The 18,140-nt window shown below is 35.6% G+C and overlaps 4 protein-coding genes and 1 non-coding gene across 6 annotated transcripts; 3 read left to right on the top strand and 2 right to left on the bottom strand.

Annotated features, from left to right (window-relative positions):
* Window positions 7–4,562, top strand: LOC105165684 (ATP-dependent Clp protease ATP-binding subunit ClpA homolog CD4B, chloroplastic). Its single transcript, XM_020696622.1, has 9 exons — window positions 7–284; window positions 602–717; window positions 799–921; window positions 1,002–1,187; window positions 1,632–1,847; window positions 2,229–2,446; window positions 2,675–2,750; window positions 2,824–2,913; window positions 3,013–4,562. Exons 1-9 carry the CDS (start codon window positions 29–31, stop codon window positions 4,192–4,194), a joined length of 2,463 nt encoding a protein of 820 aa, XP_020552281.1. The 5' UTR covers window positions 7–28; the 3' UTR covers window positions 4,195–4,562.
* On the top strand, window positions 5,198–5,269 carry TRNAD-GUC. Its single transcript has one exon. It is a non-coding gene; the product is annotated as a tRNA-Asp (tRNA).
* On the bottom strand, window positions 5,688–8,038 carry LOC105165692 (acyl carrier protein 4, chloroplastic). 2 transcript variants are annotated; one of them, XM_011084786.2, is made up of 4 exons: window positions 7,824–8,037; window positions 6,694–6,786; window positions 6,341–6,463; window positions 5,688–5,938 (listed from the first exon to the last, which is right to left on the bottom strand). In XM_011084786.2, exons 1-4 carry the CDS (start codon window positions 7,896–7,898, stop codon window positions 5,813–5,815), a joined length of 417 nt encoding a protein of 138 aa, XP_011083088.1. In that variant the 5' UTR covers window positions 7,899–8,037; the 3' UTR covers window positions 5,688–5,812. The 2 variants fall into 2 exon arrangements, with proteins under 2 accessions (XP_011083088.1, XP_011083097.1); XM_011084795.2 differs by lacking the exon at window positions 6,694–6,786 and having other exon boundaries at window positions 7,824–8,038.
* Window positions 8,456–10,828, bottom strand: LOC105165705 (pentatricopeptide repeat-containing protein At1g12775, mitochondrial-like). The gene is made up of 2 exons (XM_011084807.2): window positions 9,990–10,828; window positions 8,456–9,066 (listed from the first exon to the last, which is right to left on the bottom strand). Exon 1 carries the CDS (start codon window positions 10,757–10,759, stop codon window positions 9,998–10,000), a length of 762 nt encoding a protein of 253 aa, XP_011083109.1. The 5' UTR covers window positions 10,760–10,828; the 3' UTR covers window positions 8,456–9,066; window positions 9,990–9,997.
* Window positions 14,569–17,778, top strand: LOC105165713 (glutamine synthetase cytosolic isozyme 2). The gene is made up of 12 exons (XM_011084818.2): window positions 14,569–14,791; window positions 15,301–15,340; window positions 15,426–15,529; window positions 15,661–15,709; window positions 15,821–15,927; window positions 16,014–16,101; window positions 16,245–16,373; window positions 16,485–16,559; window positions 16,649–16,702; window positions 16,808–16,845; window positions 16,950–17,109; window positions 17,352–17,778. The coding sequence occupies exons 1-12, from the start codon at window positions 14,718–14,720 to the stop codon at window positions 17,502–17,504; spliced, it is 1,071 nt and encodes a 356-aa protein (XP_011083120.1). The 5' UTR covers window positions 14,569–14,717; the 3' UTR covers window positions 17,505–17,778.

An 18,140-nucleotide genomic window follows, 5' to 3' on the forward strand; every position in this document is an offset into this window, starting at 1 on the left:
GAGGGGTTCAAAAGCAATAAAAGTCATTATGCTTGCACAAGAGGAGGCAAGACGGCTTGGCCATAATTTTGTTGGAACTGAGCAGATCCTGCTGGGGCTTATTGGCGAGGGCACTGGCATTGCTGCTAAGGTCCTCAAGTCCATGGGTATAAATCTCAAAGATGCCCGAGTAGAGGTGGAGAAAATAATTGGACGTGGTAGTGGATTTGTTGCCGTGGAGATACCTTTTACTCCTCGTGCAAAACGTGTTTTAGAACTCTCACTAGAGGAAGCCCGTCAGCTTGGTAAATTGTTTTACAGTTTCTTCTTGTGGGTTCTTTTTCAAGATTATGTTATTAAAATTGCCTTGGTGACTTACTGGTGGATTTACTTCTTTTTTCTTGGTTGCTGATTGGGATTTGACTGAATCACTAGTTTCTACGTCTTAGTTTTATTTTATTTATTTTCTCACAGCCTCTCTTCATGCCTATAACTGTAGAAACAACACTGGAAGATGTTGTTTTCACTTCAATTTTGGATTGTGAAAAAGATGCATTCTTTGTATGGCCTTGTGTAGTTTGGTTTATCTGAGTTTAGATGTTGGCAATTCCTGTTGCTTCAGGTCACAATTACATAGGTTCGGAGCACTTGCTGCTGGGATTGCTGCGTGAGGGTGAAGGTGTGGCAGCACGTGTCCTTGAGAATTTAGGTGCTGACCCCAGTAATATTCGAACTCAGGTCAGTATCACTATCTCTATATCTTCTGTTTACGTATTTTATTATTACTCTCTGACCGAGGGAAGTCTGTTGGGCAAGTAGGTTATTAGAATGGTGGGTGAGAGTGCAGAGGCTGTTGGTGCTGGTGTTGGAGGTGGAACCTCAGGTAACAAGATGCCTACATTAGAGGAGTATGGTACCAATTTGACCAAGCTAGCAGAGGAGGTAAATTTCTCAACTCCTATTTCTGATGTTAAGTTATTACTGAGATCTGATCCAAGCTGGTCATCTTTATATTTTTTTAGGGTAAGCTAGACCCTGTTGTTGGGAGGCAGGACCAGATTGAACGTGTCACTCAAATTTTGGGACGACGCACTAAAAATAATCCTTGTCTGATTGGAGAACCTGGTGTGGGGAAAACAGCCATTGCAGAGGGTCTTGCTCAGAGAATAGCCAATGGGGATGTTCCAGAGACGATTGAGGGGAAAAAGGTTAGCTAGTAATGACAGCCTTTATGACTAGAGAGATTGGAAATGCTTGACTGGTAGCTAATTTATTCCTTCAGAACATGTGGAGTGCAGAATTATTAACCTAGAAAGAGGTCAGATGTGGAGATATCTACATAACTGAAACTAGGATTTGTGTATAACATATGTTGGAGTTAGGCTGAACATTTTGAAGAATAAGAACCATATATACTTGCTGATACTAATTGTTCTTTTCTGTAAGTGGTTCAGTAAAGCTGATTTAGAAAATAGACAACATATGCGAGCATGTGTAGTTGGTCTTTTGCTTTTTAATCGTTTGTCATTTTTATGTTTCAAGTTGAATGCTGCTGTTACACTGGCATTGCCATCTTCGTATAGCAGATTGCTGCTCAGTTTTTCTGCTGAGGCTTTTCGTCAGTTGTAAATGTTTCTTTTGGATTATTTCAGGTTATAACTTTGGATATGGGTCTTCTCGTTGCTGGAACAAAGTATCGTGGTGAATTTGAAGAAAGATTGAAGAAGCTGATGGAGGAAATTAAGCAAAGTGATGAAATTATACTCTTCATTGATGAGGTGCACACATTGATTGGAGCAGGAGCTGCAGAAGGGGCAATTGACGCTGCAAACATCTTGAAGCCTGCTTTAGCTCGGGGTGAACTACAGGTTAGCTAAAGATATATAAGCCGTGAAATGTGAATAGGTGCATTGTGTTACATCATCTGCTAATCACACTTTTAAAATATTGATAAGACATAGAATCTGAAGCAAAGTAACACAATCTTTTGCCTCTGTGATGTCTGTCAACCTCATCTTCCTCGTCTCTGTTCTCTTTTCCACGTTCCCAGTGATACACCCAAGCTTTGCCTCACCAAAATCATAGCAGAGTTTCTCAAAATGGTTGTAGCTTCAAGATTTAATTCTAATCTGGTTATTATGCAATTGCATTTATAGGAGATGCCTTGTTATACCCATATCTTTAAGATGTCATTTCACTGTTCTGTAATTTTTCATGTCTGTGGTATTCTGAATATGATGTACTTGCAGTGTATTGGGGCAACCACACTGGATGAGTACCGAAAGCACATTGAGAAGGATCCAGCACTGGAAAGAAGGTTTCAACCTGTTAAGGTCCCTGAACCCACTGTGGATGAAACTATTCAGATTCTTAAAGGGCTTCGAGAACGATATGAGATTCACCACAAGCTTCGTTACACTGATGAAGCCCTAGTTGCCGCTGCACAGTTGTCCTATCAGTACATTAGGTAACTAGTTCTGCAATGATTTATCCGTACATGTTCCTACTTGGTCCTACAGTAAAAAGATGGCTTATAGGCTTGTTTTAGTTTGTAGTTTTTAAGGCCCTAGGTAATTGTTTTTTTTAGGTGTAATCTTCCTGCTATTCATGGATGTCATTAGTCTTTTGCGAGCCTACATATAGACACACTGAGCATCAACATGTTGCCCCGTAATACTATTTTGCAATGTTTCAGTGATCGTTTCTTGCCCGATAAAGCAATTGACTTGATTGATGAAGCTGGGTCCCGAGTTCGACTTCGTCATGCACAGGTAGGTTCATCTCTTAGAACTGGACGCAGTCATTTTCCGGTGATATCTATAATGGTGCGTATGTCCTTTACAGCTCCCTGAGGAAGCCAGAGAACTTGAGAAAGAGCTCAGGCAGATAACAAAGGAGAAGAATGAAGCCGTTCGAAGTCAAGACTTTGAGAAGGTTAGCAACATCTTCATGAATTATGATAATTATGCCAATGTGATGGTCTTAGCTAGTTTAAATTTGAGACTAACTGTAATGATTTTAATAAATTTGTAGGCTGGGGAACTACGTGATAGAGAAATGGATCTTAAGGCACAGATATCTGCTCTTATAGACAAAAACAAGGAGATGACCAAGGCAGAAAGTGAAGCAGGGGATGGAGGTCCCCTTGTCACAGAAGTCGACATTCAGCATATCGTTTCTTCTTGGACGGGCATTCCAGTGGAGAAGGTGTCGACTGATGAATCCGATCGTCTCCTCAAGATGGAGGAGACTCTTCACAGGAGGGTCATTGGGCAGGATGAAGCCGTCAAAGCCATTAGTCGTGCTATCCGACGTGCCCGTGTTGGGCTTAAGAATCCCAACCGGCCTATTGCTAGCTTCATCTTTTCTGGTCCAACTGGTGTGGGGAAATCAGAACTAGCAAAAGCACTGGCTGCATACTACTTTGGATCTGAAGAAGCCATGATCCGACTCGATATGAGTGAGTTCATGGAGAGACACACTGTTTCGAAGCTAATTGGATCACCTCCAGGTTATGTTGGTTATACTGAAGGCGGACAGCTGACTGAGGCCGTCCGACGACGTCCTTATACTGTTGTTCTTTTCGATGAGATTGAGAAGGCCCATCCTGATGTCTTCAACATGATGCTTCAAATTCTGGAAGATGGAAGGTTGACAGACAGCAAAGGTAGAACAGTGGACTTCAAGAACACACTTCTGATCATGACATCAAATGTCGGAAGTAGTGTGATCGAGAAGGGAGGCCGTCGTATAGGTTTTGACCTGGATTATGACGAGAAGGACAGCAGTTATAACCGGATCAAGAGCTTGGTGACGGAGGAGCTGAAACAGTATTTCAGGCCCGAGTTCTTGAATAGATTGGACGAGATGATTGTATTCCGGCAGCTCACCAAGCTGGAGGTGAAGGAGATAGCAGACATTATGCTCAAAGAGGTCTTTGAGAGACTGAAATCGAAGGATATTGAACTCCAGGTGACGGAAAGGTTCAGAGACAGAGTTGTTGAAGAAGGATATAATCCGAGCTACGGAGCCAGACCACTCAGACGAGCTATCATGAGACTCTTGGAGGATAGCATGGCTGAGAAGATGCTTGCCCGTGAAATCAAGGAAGGCGATTCAGTCATTGTCGATGTTGATTCTGACGGCAACGTGATAGTTCTGAATGGCAGCAGCGGTGCTCCTCCAGAACCGTCCCCTGAACCAGTGGTGGTGTAGATCTGTGTAGCCGTTTGTTTCAAAGTGACGGCAATGTCGTTTGTGCGTTTGTGCCTTTTAACCCGGCTGCGAAATCTCCCTCTCCAAACGCCCAGTCAAGATTTACGGGTTCCGTCACGAACACATTGCCACTGGATTATATAATCTACACTGGAAACTATATATGCACATTGTAGTCTGTTATTAGGGAGGAATTATTACACTTGCAGAAACTTGTGTTAATGTAATGGTAAGTCGGTGGTGTTTTATTCTTGTTTCATTTATTTGGTGGAGATAAAATGTTTTTCAGAAATGGCTTATAGTTTGTGTATTTGGCGATTATGTCAGTAACCTGACATTTACAACAGAAGGGTAAAACTATATGAACATCTCATCTCCATTTCCAGTTTACTTCTTACCTGACTCTTCTTCAAACATAGAAGGGAACTAGCACGATTTCCAGAGAATACGCATTGCTGCCATTCTTGGGGCAACTGAAATACAAGCATTAGTACGTTTTCGGAACGGCAGGTCGTATTGTTGAGGATAGCGTAGGGCATTGCCGTATCAAACGCCATCTTCTTCTGCCGGCGACAAGGGATGTGATCCTTGTCGGCGTGGAGGCTGATAGTGTCAGTCCCGACAACATCGGATGAGAACCAAAGGGTAAGAGAGCCTCCGTTGTGGCATCATCAACGGCTAGTCGTAGTATAGTGGTGAGTATTCCCGCCTGTCACGCGGGCGACCCGGGTTCGATCCCCGGCAACGGCGTTCTTTTTTTCTTGATTTAATAGCTTTTTGCTATTGTGATTTAAAGAAATAATAATTAAAAGTGTTTTCCTTTTGTTTTCCGTCTCAAATTTGACATTATATTTTTTACGCTTTTCCCTTTAAAACATATTAAATTATCTTTTTCCAAATTTTAAATCCGAAACAATTACTTTTACAATTTTGCCACAGTTTCCTGATGGGTTGGACATTTTCAAGAAAATACTAAATATAAATATCAATTTGTCAACAAGAAGTCGTTGTAGTATAGTGGTGAGTATTCCCGCCTGTCACGCGGGTGACCCGGGTTCGATCCCCGGCAACGGCGTTTTCATTTTCCTCTCTCTCTCTCTCCTACTTGGTTTCTTTCTGCAATTTCACATTTATAAATAAGAAAATTGGAACAGAATCATCCCTCATTCCTCATCAAAGAAAAACAGACAACCTTGTAATCCATACTTGGTTGAGGTAAACTAGTCCATAACAACACCATTCATTTATTTGACAAAAAGAACTTCTATTTTATAAGCTTCCAAGCTCATATCAACCTCCATTATCACAAATCTGCTTTAAAAGATCAACATATTCCTATGCTTCTGCTTCATTACATTAAACATAAATTCATTACCACAAACATGTTAAAATTCGAACACGCATTTTACTCAAAAATTCTCAAAAGTATTTTTCCTGAATCAATTAAATGCATAAGCAAACTTCATCAAAGAAAAAAAATTCCAAGCACCGGATAAATGAATATTTCATCTAATAAATAAACCTATTTAAGGTTTTTCTAGGAAAAAATAAAATAAAATCACACTATCCTCACATTATAAAGCTCAAATGCCTAATTTTTCTTTACGCCAATCTAAAATTAATTTTTTTTCTCAACGAGTTTTTCGATCAAATCAGCTGCTTCTTGAATAGTAGTTATGTTCTCGGAGTTCTCTTCTTCCACATTGATGTTGAATTCTTCCTCCAGCCCCATGACTATCTCTACCTGCACCATCAATCACATCACAAGCTTATTAGTTCTGATGCAGCCCAACTCAGCCTAACGCTTTATTCTACCGCACTTAACATATGCATATTTTATCATTTATAGGTAGTATGAATTTTATACGCTCACGTGTATATATAAAGTACAATACAAAATGCAACATCAATTTATAATAAAAGATTGTATTAGTCTTTTCAAGGAATCATGAGGTTGATTTTTTTTTTCTTTCTAAGATAAATGGGAAATTGTCGGGATTCCATTGAAGAGTTAAAAAAATATTAATGTATTGCGTATCGAATATTGTAATAGTATGTTGGATAATTTCAAATCAATGTATTTTGTTTTAAAAAGAAAAAGAAAACTAAAAAAAGGATTAAGAAAGAGTCGAGGTATCGGTCTTACAGTGTCAAGGGAATCAGCGCCAAGTTCAGAGAATTTAGTCTGAGGGGTGAGTTGAGTCTCGGGAGACAGAGCCAACTGCTTCCTCACTATTTCACTCACTTTCTCCACTGTCTCTGCCTTTGCCTGCGAATGGACACTCAAACATTCAATCAAACGTGAACAAAAGGTGAAACAATGATGTTCAAGACAAATATGTATGAGGTCTTGCAGATGTTACATCTGGTCCGATAGTTAAATGATCGACACATACCTTATTTTTGTAAAAATTAGGGATATGTGACTATCATTCGTACAGTTGTAGTACTGAAAACATCGAATATAGCATGAATTTAAGTTATGTATGCATAACTTACGGCACAAATTTGGAGACGAGACGTTCTGGAAGAAGGGAAATTTCTGGTTTTCGTCCAGCCTAATGACACCACTACTAAACCCTTGCTGATTTTCTGCATCATCAAGCAGTTCAGATTTTCTATTGCATTTTATGTATATATATGCCACGTGTATAAAGTTCGTATCATTTTTATATTTCTCATTGTAGTTGTATTTATAATTTTATAAATTATTTACTAATAGCATGCATACATATATGTATATGTGCATATGCATACTTATATATATATATATATATCTCATGTATAAAATTTATAGAATAGCCTTCTCGTATTCTAAAACTATAATGAATTACGTCTCACAACGTACGTATCATATCATGTCCATGCATCATAATCTAACATCATCAGACATACTGATACTCATCTGACACGGGAACACTATTAGTAAGTATGATTAAGAGTTAAAACAGCTCATCGCAGCATATTTCACTTTGAGGGGAAAAAAAAAAGAAAGAAACAAAGAAGAGAACTAATTATCGCCTAATTAACATCATTAAATCTCAAGAAAATAAATTAGCTTTTGACAAGCATGCATGCATGCTCCAAGATAACAATCCAACTGAACAGATAAAAAAGAAATAAAAACAAAAATTATTTAAAAATAAAGGATTAAATGCATTTTTTGGTCCTGTAATTCAGGTTATTTGGCATTTTCATCCTTTAATTTTTTAGAGTAGCATTTCGAATCATGCATCTTTTCATTTTTCGAGATTTTAGTCCCTTTTTTCCCTCAAAAGTTCACCTCCACTATCGAGAAGGGTAAACTCCAACAAATAAAAGAATTGAAATTGCGAAAATTAAAAAGATGCAAGACCAAAATATTATCTTAAAAAATTAAAGAATAAAAATGCATACAAAAATGAGCTAATAGGAAAGTTGGTGTCAAGTGAAATGCACATACATTTTTCCGAGGTTGAACTCCAGCCGAAAAATGACTGAAATCTTGAAAATTAAAAAAATATAGGACCAAAATACTACTCTAAAAAATTATTAGACAAAGACAATAAACGTGTAAGTTATGGGACGAAAAATATATTTAAGCTAGACATAAATATAGGCATAGAGAGAAACATACGTAGAATCGTTACCTGGTTGTGGATCCGGACAGGGAGTCCAATCGATGTCCTAAAACTAAGACAAGTAGCTGACGATACAGAAGCCATCTAAAGCCAAATTAATGAACAAATTAGCTTGAGCAGTAGTGGTGTCTGAAGACTTGTAGATGATGAGCAGGATGGAACTAAAAGGGGTTTATGTTTATGTTTGTTGGGAAGTAAAAAGGGCAAATGCAGGCAGCAATGAGTCTATGTTGTCTGAATAAGTCAAGAATCAGGAAAGGCCACATACATGTGGTGAATATTCACTCTATCAACTGCAAATCCTATCCAAACTTTGTATTTCATTTTTTATTGTTTTTTTTCCATTTAATATAATTTACCTATATAAAGATGATATTATTTATTTACTTTTGGCTCCTTTCAAACTTATTCTCATAACAAAATTGAACTTGGAAGGAAAAAGATGTGAATTCATTTATACAATTATTCCCCCAACCCCTGCATTGAATTTGAATTCCAGATCATATTGTATCTTCCATTTAATTTAATGTTACACGTGATATATACAAAAATGGCGTCATTAATTTTATTTAAGAAAAAAAAAAGTGACACACAAAATATGTATGTATTAAATGAGGAGAATATGTAATATCATTTGTGATTAAAAAAATCCAAATCAAACCTCATTTTTGGGATTCAAACAAAACAAACACTAATTTCATACCAAATAAACCTCAACTCTCTAAATACAGCTACAATTTCATGGCAAAGAACTGCTTTAAGTGAAGGCTATAATGCCACACATCCTCAGTATCATCTTGCACTAGCAATTACATAATCGCAGAGGGCTTTTCTGTAGTCCACCCTTTATAATCTAATGCTCAGTAACGAGTCAAAATTGTATGCCATCCCATCTCCTGGATCATTGCCTCACTTGCAGATGCTCTGTCCGGTAATTGTTCCGCTAGGCAAGCTGCTTGAGTCTTCAAACCACAAAGTTATAGGCCGCTCTCCAACTCAAAAGTTCTCATCCAGTAAATATCCGCCTGCTTGACTCGAGTTACATCAACAGAAGACGACAAGCAAGCAACAACTTCATAATAGTCTGATGACCATTATTGTGATGCCTCCATTAGTTCTTATAACTTTGAAATAGGAACACGTTTCCAAAGCATCAGTATACATGAGTAGAAAATAAGACATCCATTCTTGATATATACCCCAATGCCTGGGGATGTCCGTTCTCTGTAGATAACTTCAGATGCAATTATACCTGCAAACAAAAAGCACAAAATAGCTTATCTACTGCAGCTTCAAGTGCAAGCCAACAATACACATTCTCTCTCTTGCTTCGGATAGTTGAAGATACAAGCTTCAGCTTATTTAGAAAATGATCCAGAAAGGACCAAACATTTAAACCAATATCTAGGGAGGTCGCTTCGTTGTTGAACTATCAAATGCGTGTTCATATGTACTTGCATGTTCAGATTAACAATGTGAGGTTCCAGGTTTGGAATAGGCTTACATTCTTGTACAAGATGGATGGGAAGCAGACAACTAGAGTATGAATAAAATGGGAGATTAATCTTTGTATTTGAGGTCTGCTGAATATAGACACACATATGCAGCTGATCGGAAGTACATAATGCAATAACAAAAGCTACACCATTATCACATTTCTATTTTGTACTCAACATTCAAATTAAATTGAAATGCAAGTAGTATTCAGAATTAACGTTATAGCTTCCTGTAAAATACTTATATGCACTGAGTGCAAGAAGGGGTGAGGGTTAAGCTACATCCACAGAAAAAGATATATGTGTATTGTGCTAATGTGGAGTTATCAACAAAGCTTTCACAATGCACGAATTTGTTTAGAGTTTCTAGCAAAAATTCAGCAAATTCTACGATTATCAAGCATCAATTACTCCAACTGAGTAATATTTAGCTGCAAGAAGCAAAAGGCCCGCACAGGCATTTGCCTTCACCACAAACTATACAGCATAAACTCTTCTAATAATCATCAAATAATCACCAGTCAAGATTTTCAGTTCATTCAGATTCACTCTATCAGTTATTGACAATGTTTAAGTCTATTTTACAAGTGTCATCAGTGCAAACAGCATTCAGTACAGATAGAAAAAGGAAAGAATGAAGAACGAGAGCACAAACAAGATCAAAGGAAATAAAGATTACCCCGTTTTCTACTCGACCCAACTAGCAATCATCCGGTCCAACAAATCCACCACCTCCTTGGAACCAAAAGCACCATCATCACTCCCTAAAGCACAACAATCCAATGCTGCATTCAGTTCCAATGCTTCCCTAACCCTAGCCTCCCTCAACAAACCCCTGTACACCCACATTCTAACGTCATTCCCAACCACCAGATTCTCACTCGCCATCAACCTCAAAACACGAAGAGCATCAAAAATCATACCGCTCTTGCAAAATCCATCAATTAAAACAGCATAAAAACCCGAATCGTCGGCCACCCCACCAGGAAAATCGGGCCTCGAAACCCACTGGAACATCTTCACAGCTTTCTTGGGGTGACCCCTCTCGAAGAAGGATGAGACGAACATTTTAGCTATGGGTATTAACACGAAGGGATTTCCAGTGTTGGGATTGAATTTGAGGGCGTTGAGTAAGTGCATGTGGTGGGTGAGATCGGGTTCGAGAGCGAGCCTGTTGATGAGAATGGATAGCGGGAGAGCATTGAGAGGTGGGTTCGCCGTGGAAAGGGCGGCGGACATGAGTTGAATGGCTTCTTTGAGGTGGTTTGAGGAGCATAGGCGGGGAACGACGGCGTTGATCTGTTTCACTTCTTCTTCCGTAAGGCCGGCGCTGCTCTCAGTAGCAGCGGTTGTAGAGATCTGGAAATTTCTAATTGCTACTGAAGGAGAGGATAAATTAAGGGACAGCTTCCGGTGGAACATTCGCAGCTTCTCCGCCACTGATTTCATGGCGGCGGCGGCGGGAAGAAAAAGGAATACAAAAAAATTCAACTGTTTGCGTCAGGCGGTGTTTCCCACGGCCCAGTTTAAGTGAAGTGTGTATCAATTTTTTTTAAAACTATTTTTAATTTATTGTTTTTTTTCAATTCTTTAAATTCAATTTATTTTAATGAAAAATTATAATTTTCCTTTCATCAATTTTTGTAACTTATCGACAAAATCATTGGTAAATTACAATGGCCTTCGTTGAGGTTTTGTATAATTGTCAATCTTTAGTTGTTTGAAAAATTATCAATATTTTTTAATTTTAACGGACGTTTAACAATTAGCCTATTTCATTAGTGATGAACTAATCAAAATATCCTTGTGTATTAAAAATTATAATTTATTTATTTTTTATGAACTAAGTGGGTAATTTTTTTATAATTTTTAAAATTTTTCTATTCACCCCATTTGATTTTTTATAAGTTTTAATTTAAAAAATAAAAAAATACTATAAAAATAAAGTTGATAATTTCATACATCTGTTCAAAAATTACATAATTTCATCAAATATCATGGAGGGTATTTGTAATTTTTTAAACAATAAGGGATATTCATAATTATGCAAATTCTCATGAGAGGTTGTTATAATTTACTCTAAAATTATATATATTAAACTTTATCTATTACCAAACTATCCTTATGAATTTATTTAATTTTTTTTCTAATATCAGCAAATTTGATGATTTTAGACAAACATATGGATCTATTTATTAAATAAAAACACACATCAATAGCACCAAATATAATTTTTTAGACCACAAAGTTACACGTAACAACACCAATTATCCTTATTCTACTCATGTATACTGATTAAATTACACCTCTACCTATAAAGTTTGGTGTAATTACACATAACTTTTGTTGTTTAAAATTTACATTTGGTGCTATTAACGTTTTTTATCTAATAAATAGATTCCTATGTTAGTTTAAAGTCATCAAATTTGCTGATACTAGAAAAAAAAAAATGAATTCATAAAGATAGTTTGGTCATAGACAAAGATTAATATATATAATTTTAGAGTAAATTACAACCTTCCCCAAGATTTAGCATAATTATAAATACCCCCTCATTGTTTGAAACATTATAAATGACTCCTCCTCTCTCCCTCCGATATTTGATAAAATTATGTAATCCTTGTATGAAGGTATGAAATTATCAATTATACCTTTACTGTATTTTTTTTTTAACAAAAATAAAAAAATTTTGGATGAAAAAATCTGAAAAATTTATAAAAAAAAATTTAAAAATAAATCAAATTATAATTTTAGTCCAGAAGAGCATTTGGACAATTCACCATAAAAAAATAGATAAAAATCTAACAAAAACTAATAGAATGAGCTAAATCCAACCGGAAAAATATTAAAAATTTCAATCAATTATAGTTTAATTAATTTAGCACCATATGCATTAGTATTTGGAGCATTGCATTTGTCTAGTTTTCCACATTGTGAGCATCATTTACTAAGTCTCAGCTTCCCATGCTCACCTTACGTACATAATAATGCCCTAAAACCTTGACATCGATCGATAAAATCAACGACACATAGTCGTTAGTGACTCTATGAGCATCTCCACGAGAACAAATTAATCACATTCTATTTGGATTCACGAATTTAAATATATAAAATTTTAATTAATAATATTTTTTTATTTATTAATTTAGATAATTTCATATTAGAAATTAAAAAATTTTAAATTTCTTAAATTTTATTTTGGATTATATTTTGTAAAATACTAATAATTTTTATTTTTTTTAAATATGGAGTCATTAAAAATTATTATTTTTGAATATAGTTTCAGGAGCAAAGGAAATAAATAGGATATATACTACCAACAAGAATACTTGGCTTTTGGGTTATGGAATGATGACACTGAAAATTATTACATTATTAATTAATATTCACATAGATTTCTTAAAATTTCAAGTTAAACTAAGATTTCTTTGTGAACTATTTCAAATATATTAAAAATCCTTAATAAGAGTGAAGAAAAGCCGAATAATCAATGATGTCTTAGCCTAGTGGTTATGATTGAGGTCCTATGAATAAATTCAAAATCATGAATTTGAGTTCCATCGAATGTGTGGGTATTTATCTCAACGTGAAATTTTATAATTCTTACAACTAATGTATTATGCAATCATTCAGATTATTGACACTTTGATGTAATTATCATTTCTAAAAAAAAAAAAAATCCGAACAAAATATGAAGATAGAAGAAAATTAAAATAAAAAAATTACTTGTGATTGTATTTCTTTAGCGGGGTCATATTCAATTATTACAATTGAAACACACCAAAAATAGTAAGGTCAAATTTTGTTAGACTGATAATAAATAATATAGCTATTAATTGAAATTTTAATTGACATACAAAATTTATTAAAATCATTGGATTAGATTAAGAAAGTTAAAATTGATGGGACAATTAAGAGTATGAGCAAATATGTAAATTTATCATATTTGTTTAATTTGCTGTCAAGTCTGTATAAATAAATCCCTTTACATTTAGAGGATGATAACTTTTAATGATGTTGCAAAATTATTGGTTTCTACCTTCTTTATATTTGCGAATTTTCACTATAAAATTTTGATATATACACTCTAAAGATCCTTAATAGTCCAAAGTTATATTAATAAATCCTTGCTTGGGTGCTGACTGGTGAGGTGGAGGTCTTATAATTAAAGATTTATGAATTTCGAATCTTACGAATATGAGTATATAGTTGACTAGATGTGGTATAGATAATATAATAATGTATTAAAACCTTATTTTTAAATAAATAGTTTGAAATTATAAATAATAACAATATTGCATAATTATGGATATTGTTTTTGCTTGGAAATAGGCATAGGGGTGGTGAATTTGACATATACCAAAAATAAAAAAGAGTATTTCATCATCATCATCATCATCATATTTAAGAGGGAATTTATTCCATCATGAATCCTAGTCAGATTCATTGGACTGAGTCAAATTTCCACAAACCCAACAAGATTCCCACAGATTCTTTCTCTAGAACTCGGAATCTTGTTCCTGATTCTTCTCCATGTGGGAAACCCTCCATAATGTTTGGACTCGTTTTTTGAGTGTTTTGTTGTATTTTGTGGAAATAGAGAGATAAAAACAAAGATAAATAAGTGTGTGTTAGAGATAGTATGTATGTTTGGATTTGTTTTTGGAGATAATTTAAAATAAGTATTATATATTTAATGTTGTGTTTTGGGAGACAAAAATTACTATTCATTGTCAAATCATGTCTTTGGAGATAATTTAAAATAAGTATTATATGTTTAATGTTGTATTTTGGGAGGCAAAAATTACTATTCATTGTCAAATCATGCATTTTTTATATATATTTATGTATATATGTGTGTATATATATGTATGTTTTTATGCTAAAACAGTTAAAAACACCTTATTTAGGTGTTTTTGAATGATGACAAACATTGGGTATGTTTTGATTTGCCTCGAAAATAAGTTGGAAATGAAAACAAACATAGTGCTCATTTTTCCTTATTTCTCCTCTTCAAAATAGGAATATTTTGATAATTTTGATCCTTTGGGAATTTATGGAGTGAATGTTAAAGGGGATTTTTCTGAGAAATTTAAATTATGGTTGATTCTTTGATTATACTATTCATTAACCAACCTCTTGTGAATTTCTTTAAAAGATTAAATTTTTAATATATATATATATATATATATATATATTGAATATGTCCATATTTTTCAATTCACAAGTCCATATTTTTCAACGCCATAATGGCTATAAAAATGCCTCTTCACTTCTCTCCATAGTAACACACACACAGAGACTTCTCTTGCAGAGATTGATAATCACTGCAAAATATACACACAAAAGGGTTCTTGAAAAAGAACTGTTTTTGGAGTTTGCTGTTCATCATTAGGAAGAAGGAAAGATGTCTCTGCTAAATGATCTCATCAACTTGAACCTCTCTGATGTTACTGAGAAAACCATTGCTGAGTACATATGGTCAGTTCTTTCAACATTTGCCCCCTTTTATTTTATGCCTTTTTTGTGGTTTCTCAGTTCTTTGGTTGGTGGGCTTTGCTTGTTTTTCATCAAACATGATTCTGTGTATGTTGGCTGTGTTGATCAGTGGCTGTTTACTGTTCTTGTTCTTTGTAATGGCCTAAACTGTGGAGATCTTTTTCTTTTGGGTTTCAGCTGATTCATTATTATGGGTTCTTTTTCTTTTTTTAATTAAGGGATTGTGTTTTTACTCAAGAATGACTCATATTCCCTTTTAATGGTATGAAGTATTGCTAATCTTTTGCCATTTAATTTCCAACAACTTTGGAGGTTTTTGGGAGTTGTGCTGATTTCATCTTCCACCTTCTGCTGCTTAGTTTAATGGGTTTTTGTTACTTAGCTCTGAGCAACTTTTCTTGAATTTTGATGATCTCTTAAAATTTTCTGATTTTTGATGGTTGATACTTGATACACTTTTCCCATATTCATGTTTTTTCATCAATGGTCAGGATTGGTGGATCTGGGATGGACCTCAGGAGCAAGGCCAGGGTAAGTTTTCCTAAACAACAGTTTCTTCATGGTAATTTTTCAAGATTTTCACTGTAAAATTCCTTGTTTTTATTGTGAATATCAGACACTCTCTGCTCCAGTTTCTGATCCTTCAAAGCTTCCAAAGTGGAACTATGATGGTTCTTCAACAGGCCAAGCCCCTGGTGAAGACAGTGAAGTTATTCTCTAGTGAGACATTTCTCCACCTCTCTCTCTTTCTCTCTCTTCATGTTAAATATACTTGTTCCTATAACTTTTGTTTTAAGTTAAAAATGAAAGAACAATACATGAACATTCTTGTTGTCTTGGTTCTAACTCAGCCCTCAGGCAATTTTTCCCGATCCATTCAGGAGAGGAAACCACATACTTGTAAGAGATTTCTGTCTTAATCTTGCATCAATTTTCGCTAATAAACAGTCTCACCCTTGTTTTTTTTAAAAAAAAAACATGGTCAACTCGAGGTTTTTGTGTTCTCCATAGGTCATGTGTGATGCTTACACGCCAGCTGGAGAACCTATTCCCACAAACAAGAGGTATGATGCTGCCAAGATATTTAGCCATCCTGAGGTTGTTTCTGAGGAACCCTGGTATGTTCTGCTTCCCATTTTGATTACATTCCTTGAGTTTTGTTGGAAAGGGAACTTGAATTTTCACTACACGGCTTGATATGCAGGTACGGCATAGAGCAAGAGTATACTCTGTTGCAGAAGGATGTGAAGTGGCCGCTTGGCTGGCCTGTTGGTGGGTTCCCGGGACCTCAGGTAATTGAACAATGTTTTTGCGGTATTGTGTAGTGTCTGAACTTCTTGAGTTTTCGTGCTGAGTTATTGCTTTGTCGCGATCTTTAGCCTGGTCTGAGGATGGAACTGATTGTTTTTGTTGTCTGATTCTTGGTTTATTACAGGGGCCATATTACTGTGGGATTGGTGCTGACAAGGCCTTTGGCCGCGACATTGTGGATGCTCACTATAAAGCATGTCTATATGCGGGCATCAATGTTAGTGGCATCAATGGGGAAGTTATGCCTGGTCAGGTATAAACATTGTATCTTACAAAGAAAACTCAATTTGATGAATCCCAATGTAGTTATAGTAGAATCGGACACTGTAGTTTTATGTCTCAACTATAATTTTCTGTTGCTTAGTGGGAATTCCAAGTTGGGCCGTCTGTTGGAATCTCTGCCGGAGATCAGCTCTGGGTGGCCCGTTACATTCTTGAGGTACTTCCACTCCATCCAAACATAGAGCAATGTTTCATTACAAGAACCCTCTTCATAGTTTTTCTCACATGTTCATTGTGTTTTGACAGAGGATTACGGAGATTGCAGGGGTTGTTGTCTCTTTCGACCCAAAGCCGATTCAGGTTACATAATTGTTATTTACATTGCTTTTCCCTTTTCTCTCAACCCCCTTCGAGGTTGTGATCTTGCTGTCAATTCATTGTTGTAATAAATCTTGCTTATGTCAGGGTGATTGGAATGGTGCCGGTGCTCATACAAACTACAGGTTCAGATCCGAAATCCCATTTTGTTTTTTTGCTTGAAATCTCGTTATTTTTCATGACACCGTAGTCACATTCTTCCTAACAATTTGCCTTTGAAATTGTTTAGCACCAAATCCATGAGAGAAGATGGAGGATACGAGATCATCAAGAAGGCCATTGAAAAGCTCGGCCTGAGGCACAAACACCACATTGCTGCTTACGGAGAAGGCAACGAACGCCGTCTTACTGGAAAACACGAAACAGCTGATATCAACACTTTCTTATGGGTAACAATCATCTCCGTTTCCATAAACATATTCATTTGTGTGTGATGATACTTTCGAACGAGCATATTATGTGAACAGCGAGGGTGAAAATCAGCATCTTTTTTCACATTGTTGCAATTAAATTTGAACGGCCTCTTCCTGGAGTTAGTGTAACTACTGACGGCATCTCTGTTGTAAAACGACAACATGACACCTAAAACCTTGTTATTGTCTTGCTGATCGGGATTGCTGTTTCTTCACAGGGCGTGGCGAACCGTGGAGCCTCTATTAGGGTCGGGAGGGACACAGAGAAGGAGGGCAAAGGCTATTTCGAGGATCGGAGGCCTGCTTCGAACATGGATCCTTATGTCGTCACCTCGATGATTGCTGAGACAACCATCCTCTGGAAACCATAGAAAGATCATCAAAACTATGGTGATGCTTTTCACATTCCTTCCATCATTTGAAGGTGTGTGGGAGGGAAGGAGGGAAGAATTGTACCCTTGTGACTTACTTGGATGGAATTTGATCTTTATTATCGAGTCTAAGCCAGTACATTATCGTTTAAACTTGATTGAATTATTATCGCACTTAAAAGATTTTCTTTGAGTGTTTTTAGATTATTAGTTGAATTGAGTTCGAATGAGTTTTAATCAAATTAAATATGACGCAAACTCGAGTAGTTTTACATATTCCAGTACATTTTAGGACAAATATTTCTCTTTTTTTTTTATTTGTACTATTTATCTTTCAAATTTTTGCGACGTTATTTTTTTTTCCATAAAAATATTTAGTAACGATAATTCAATAGTCAAAGTCAATAACTACTGTTACAATATATGACAATATTTTTCAATCATTAACAATTAATATATGATAATTAAATATAAAATATGCATAATTATTCATAATTACTATAGAATTCCAAATATCTTACCTCTAACTTAGTCCTTGTTGACAATAAATATTTCTTGTTGTTGGTTTTCTTTTTTTGTTTTTTTTCTTTTGAGAAGTTTCTTTTTTGTGGTTGCAAATTTTGATTTTGGCAACTT

The sequence above is a fragment of the Sesamum indicum genome, linkage group LG1 (genome assembly GCF_000512975.1).
Source record: "Sesamum indicum cultivar Zhongzhi No. 13 linkage group LG1, S_indicum_v1.0, whole genome shotgun sequence".
NCBI lineage: Eukaryota > Viridiplantae > Streptophyta > Magnoliopsida > Lamiales > Pedaliaceae > Sesamum > Sesamum indicum.

Excerpts from the sequence above, each read along its gene's own strand:
- LOC105165684 (XM_020696622.1), top strand. The coding sequence starts at position 29 with ATGCTTGCACAAGAGGAGGCAAGACGGCTTGGCCATAATTTTGTTGGA. Across the intron at positions 285-601 it reads AGAGGAAGCCCGTCAGCTTG|GTCACAATTACATAGGTTCG; the intron begins GTAAATTGTTTT and ends CTGTTGCTTCAG. Across the intron at positions 2,751-2,823 it reads TTCGACTTCGTCATGCACAG|CTCCCTGAGGAAGCCAGAGA; the intron begins GTAGGTTCATCT and ends TGTCCTTTACAG.
- LOC105165713 (XM_011084818.2), top strand. The coding sequence starts at position 14,718 with ATGTCTCTGCTAAATGATCTCATCAACTTGAACCTCTCTGATGTTACT. Across the intron at positions 15,710-15,820 it reads GGAGAGGAAACCACATACTT|GTCATGTGTGATGCTTACAC; the intron begins GTAAGAGATTTC and ends TGTTCTCCATAG. Across the intron at positions 16,846-16,949 it reads GGTGCTCATACAAACTACAG|CACCAAATCCATGAGAGAAG; the intron begins GTTCAGATCCGA and ends GAAATTGTTTAG.
- LOC105165692 (XM_011084786.2), bottom strand. The coding sequence starts at position 7,898 with ATGGCTTCTGTATCGTCAGCTACTTGTCTTAGTTTTAGGACATCGATT. Across the intron at positions 6,464-6,693 it reads CTCGTCTCCAAATTTGTGCC|GCAAAGGCAGAGACAGTGGA; the intron begins GTAAGTTATGCA and ends GTCCATTCGCAG. Across the intron at positions 5,939-6,340 it reads GCGCTGATTCCCTTGACACT|GTAGAGATAGTCATGGGGCT; the intron begins GTAAGACCGATA and ends TTGATGGTGCAG.
- LOC105165705 (XM_011084807.2), bottom strand. The coding sequence starts at position 10,759 with ATGAAATCAGTGGCGGAGAAGCTGCGAATGTTCCACCGGAAGCTGTCC.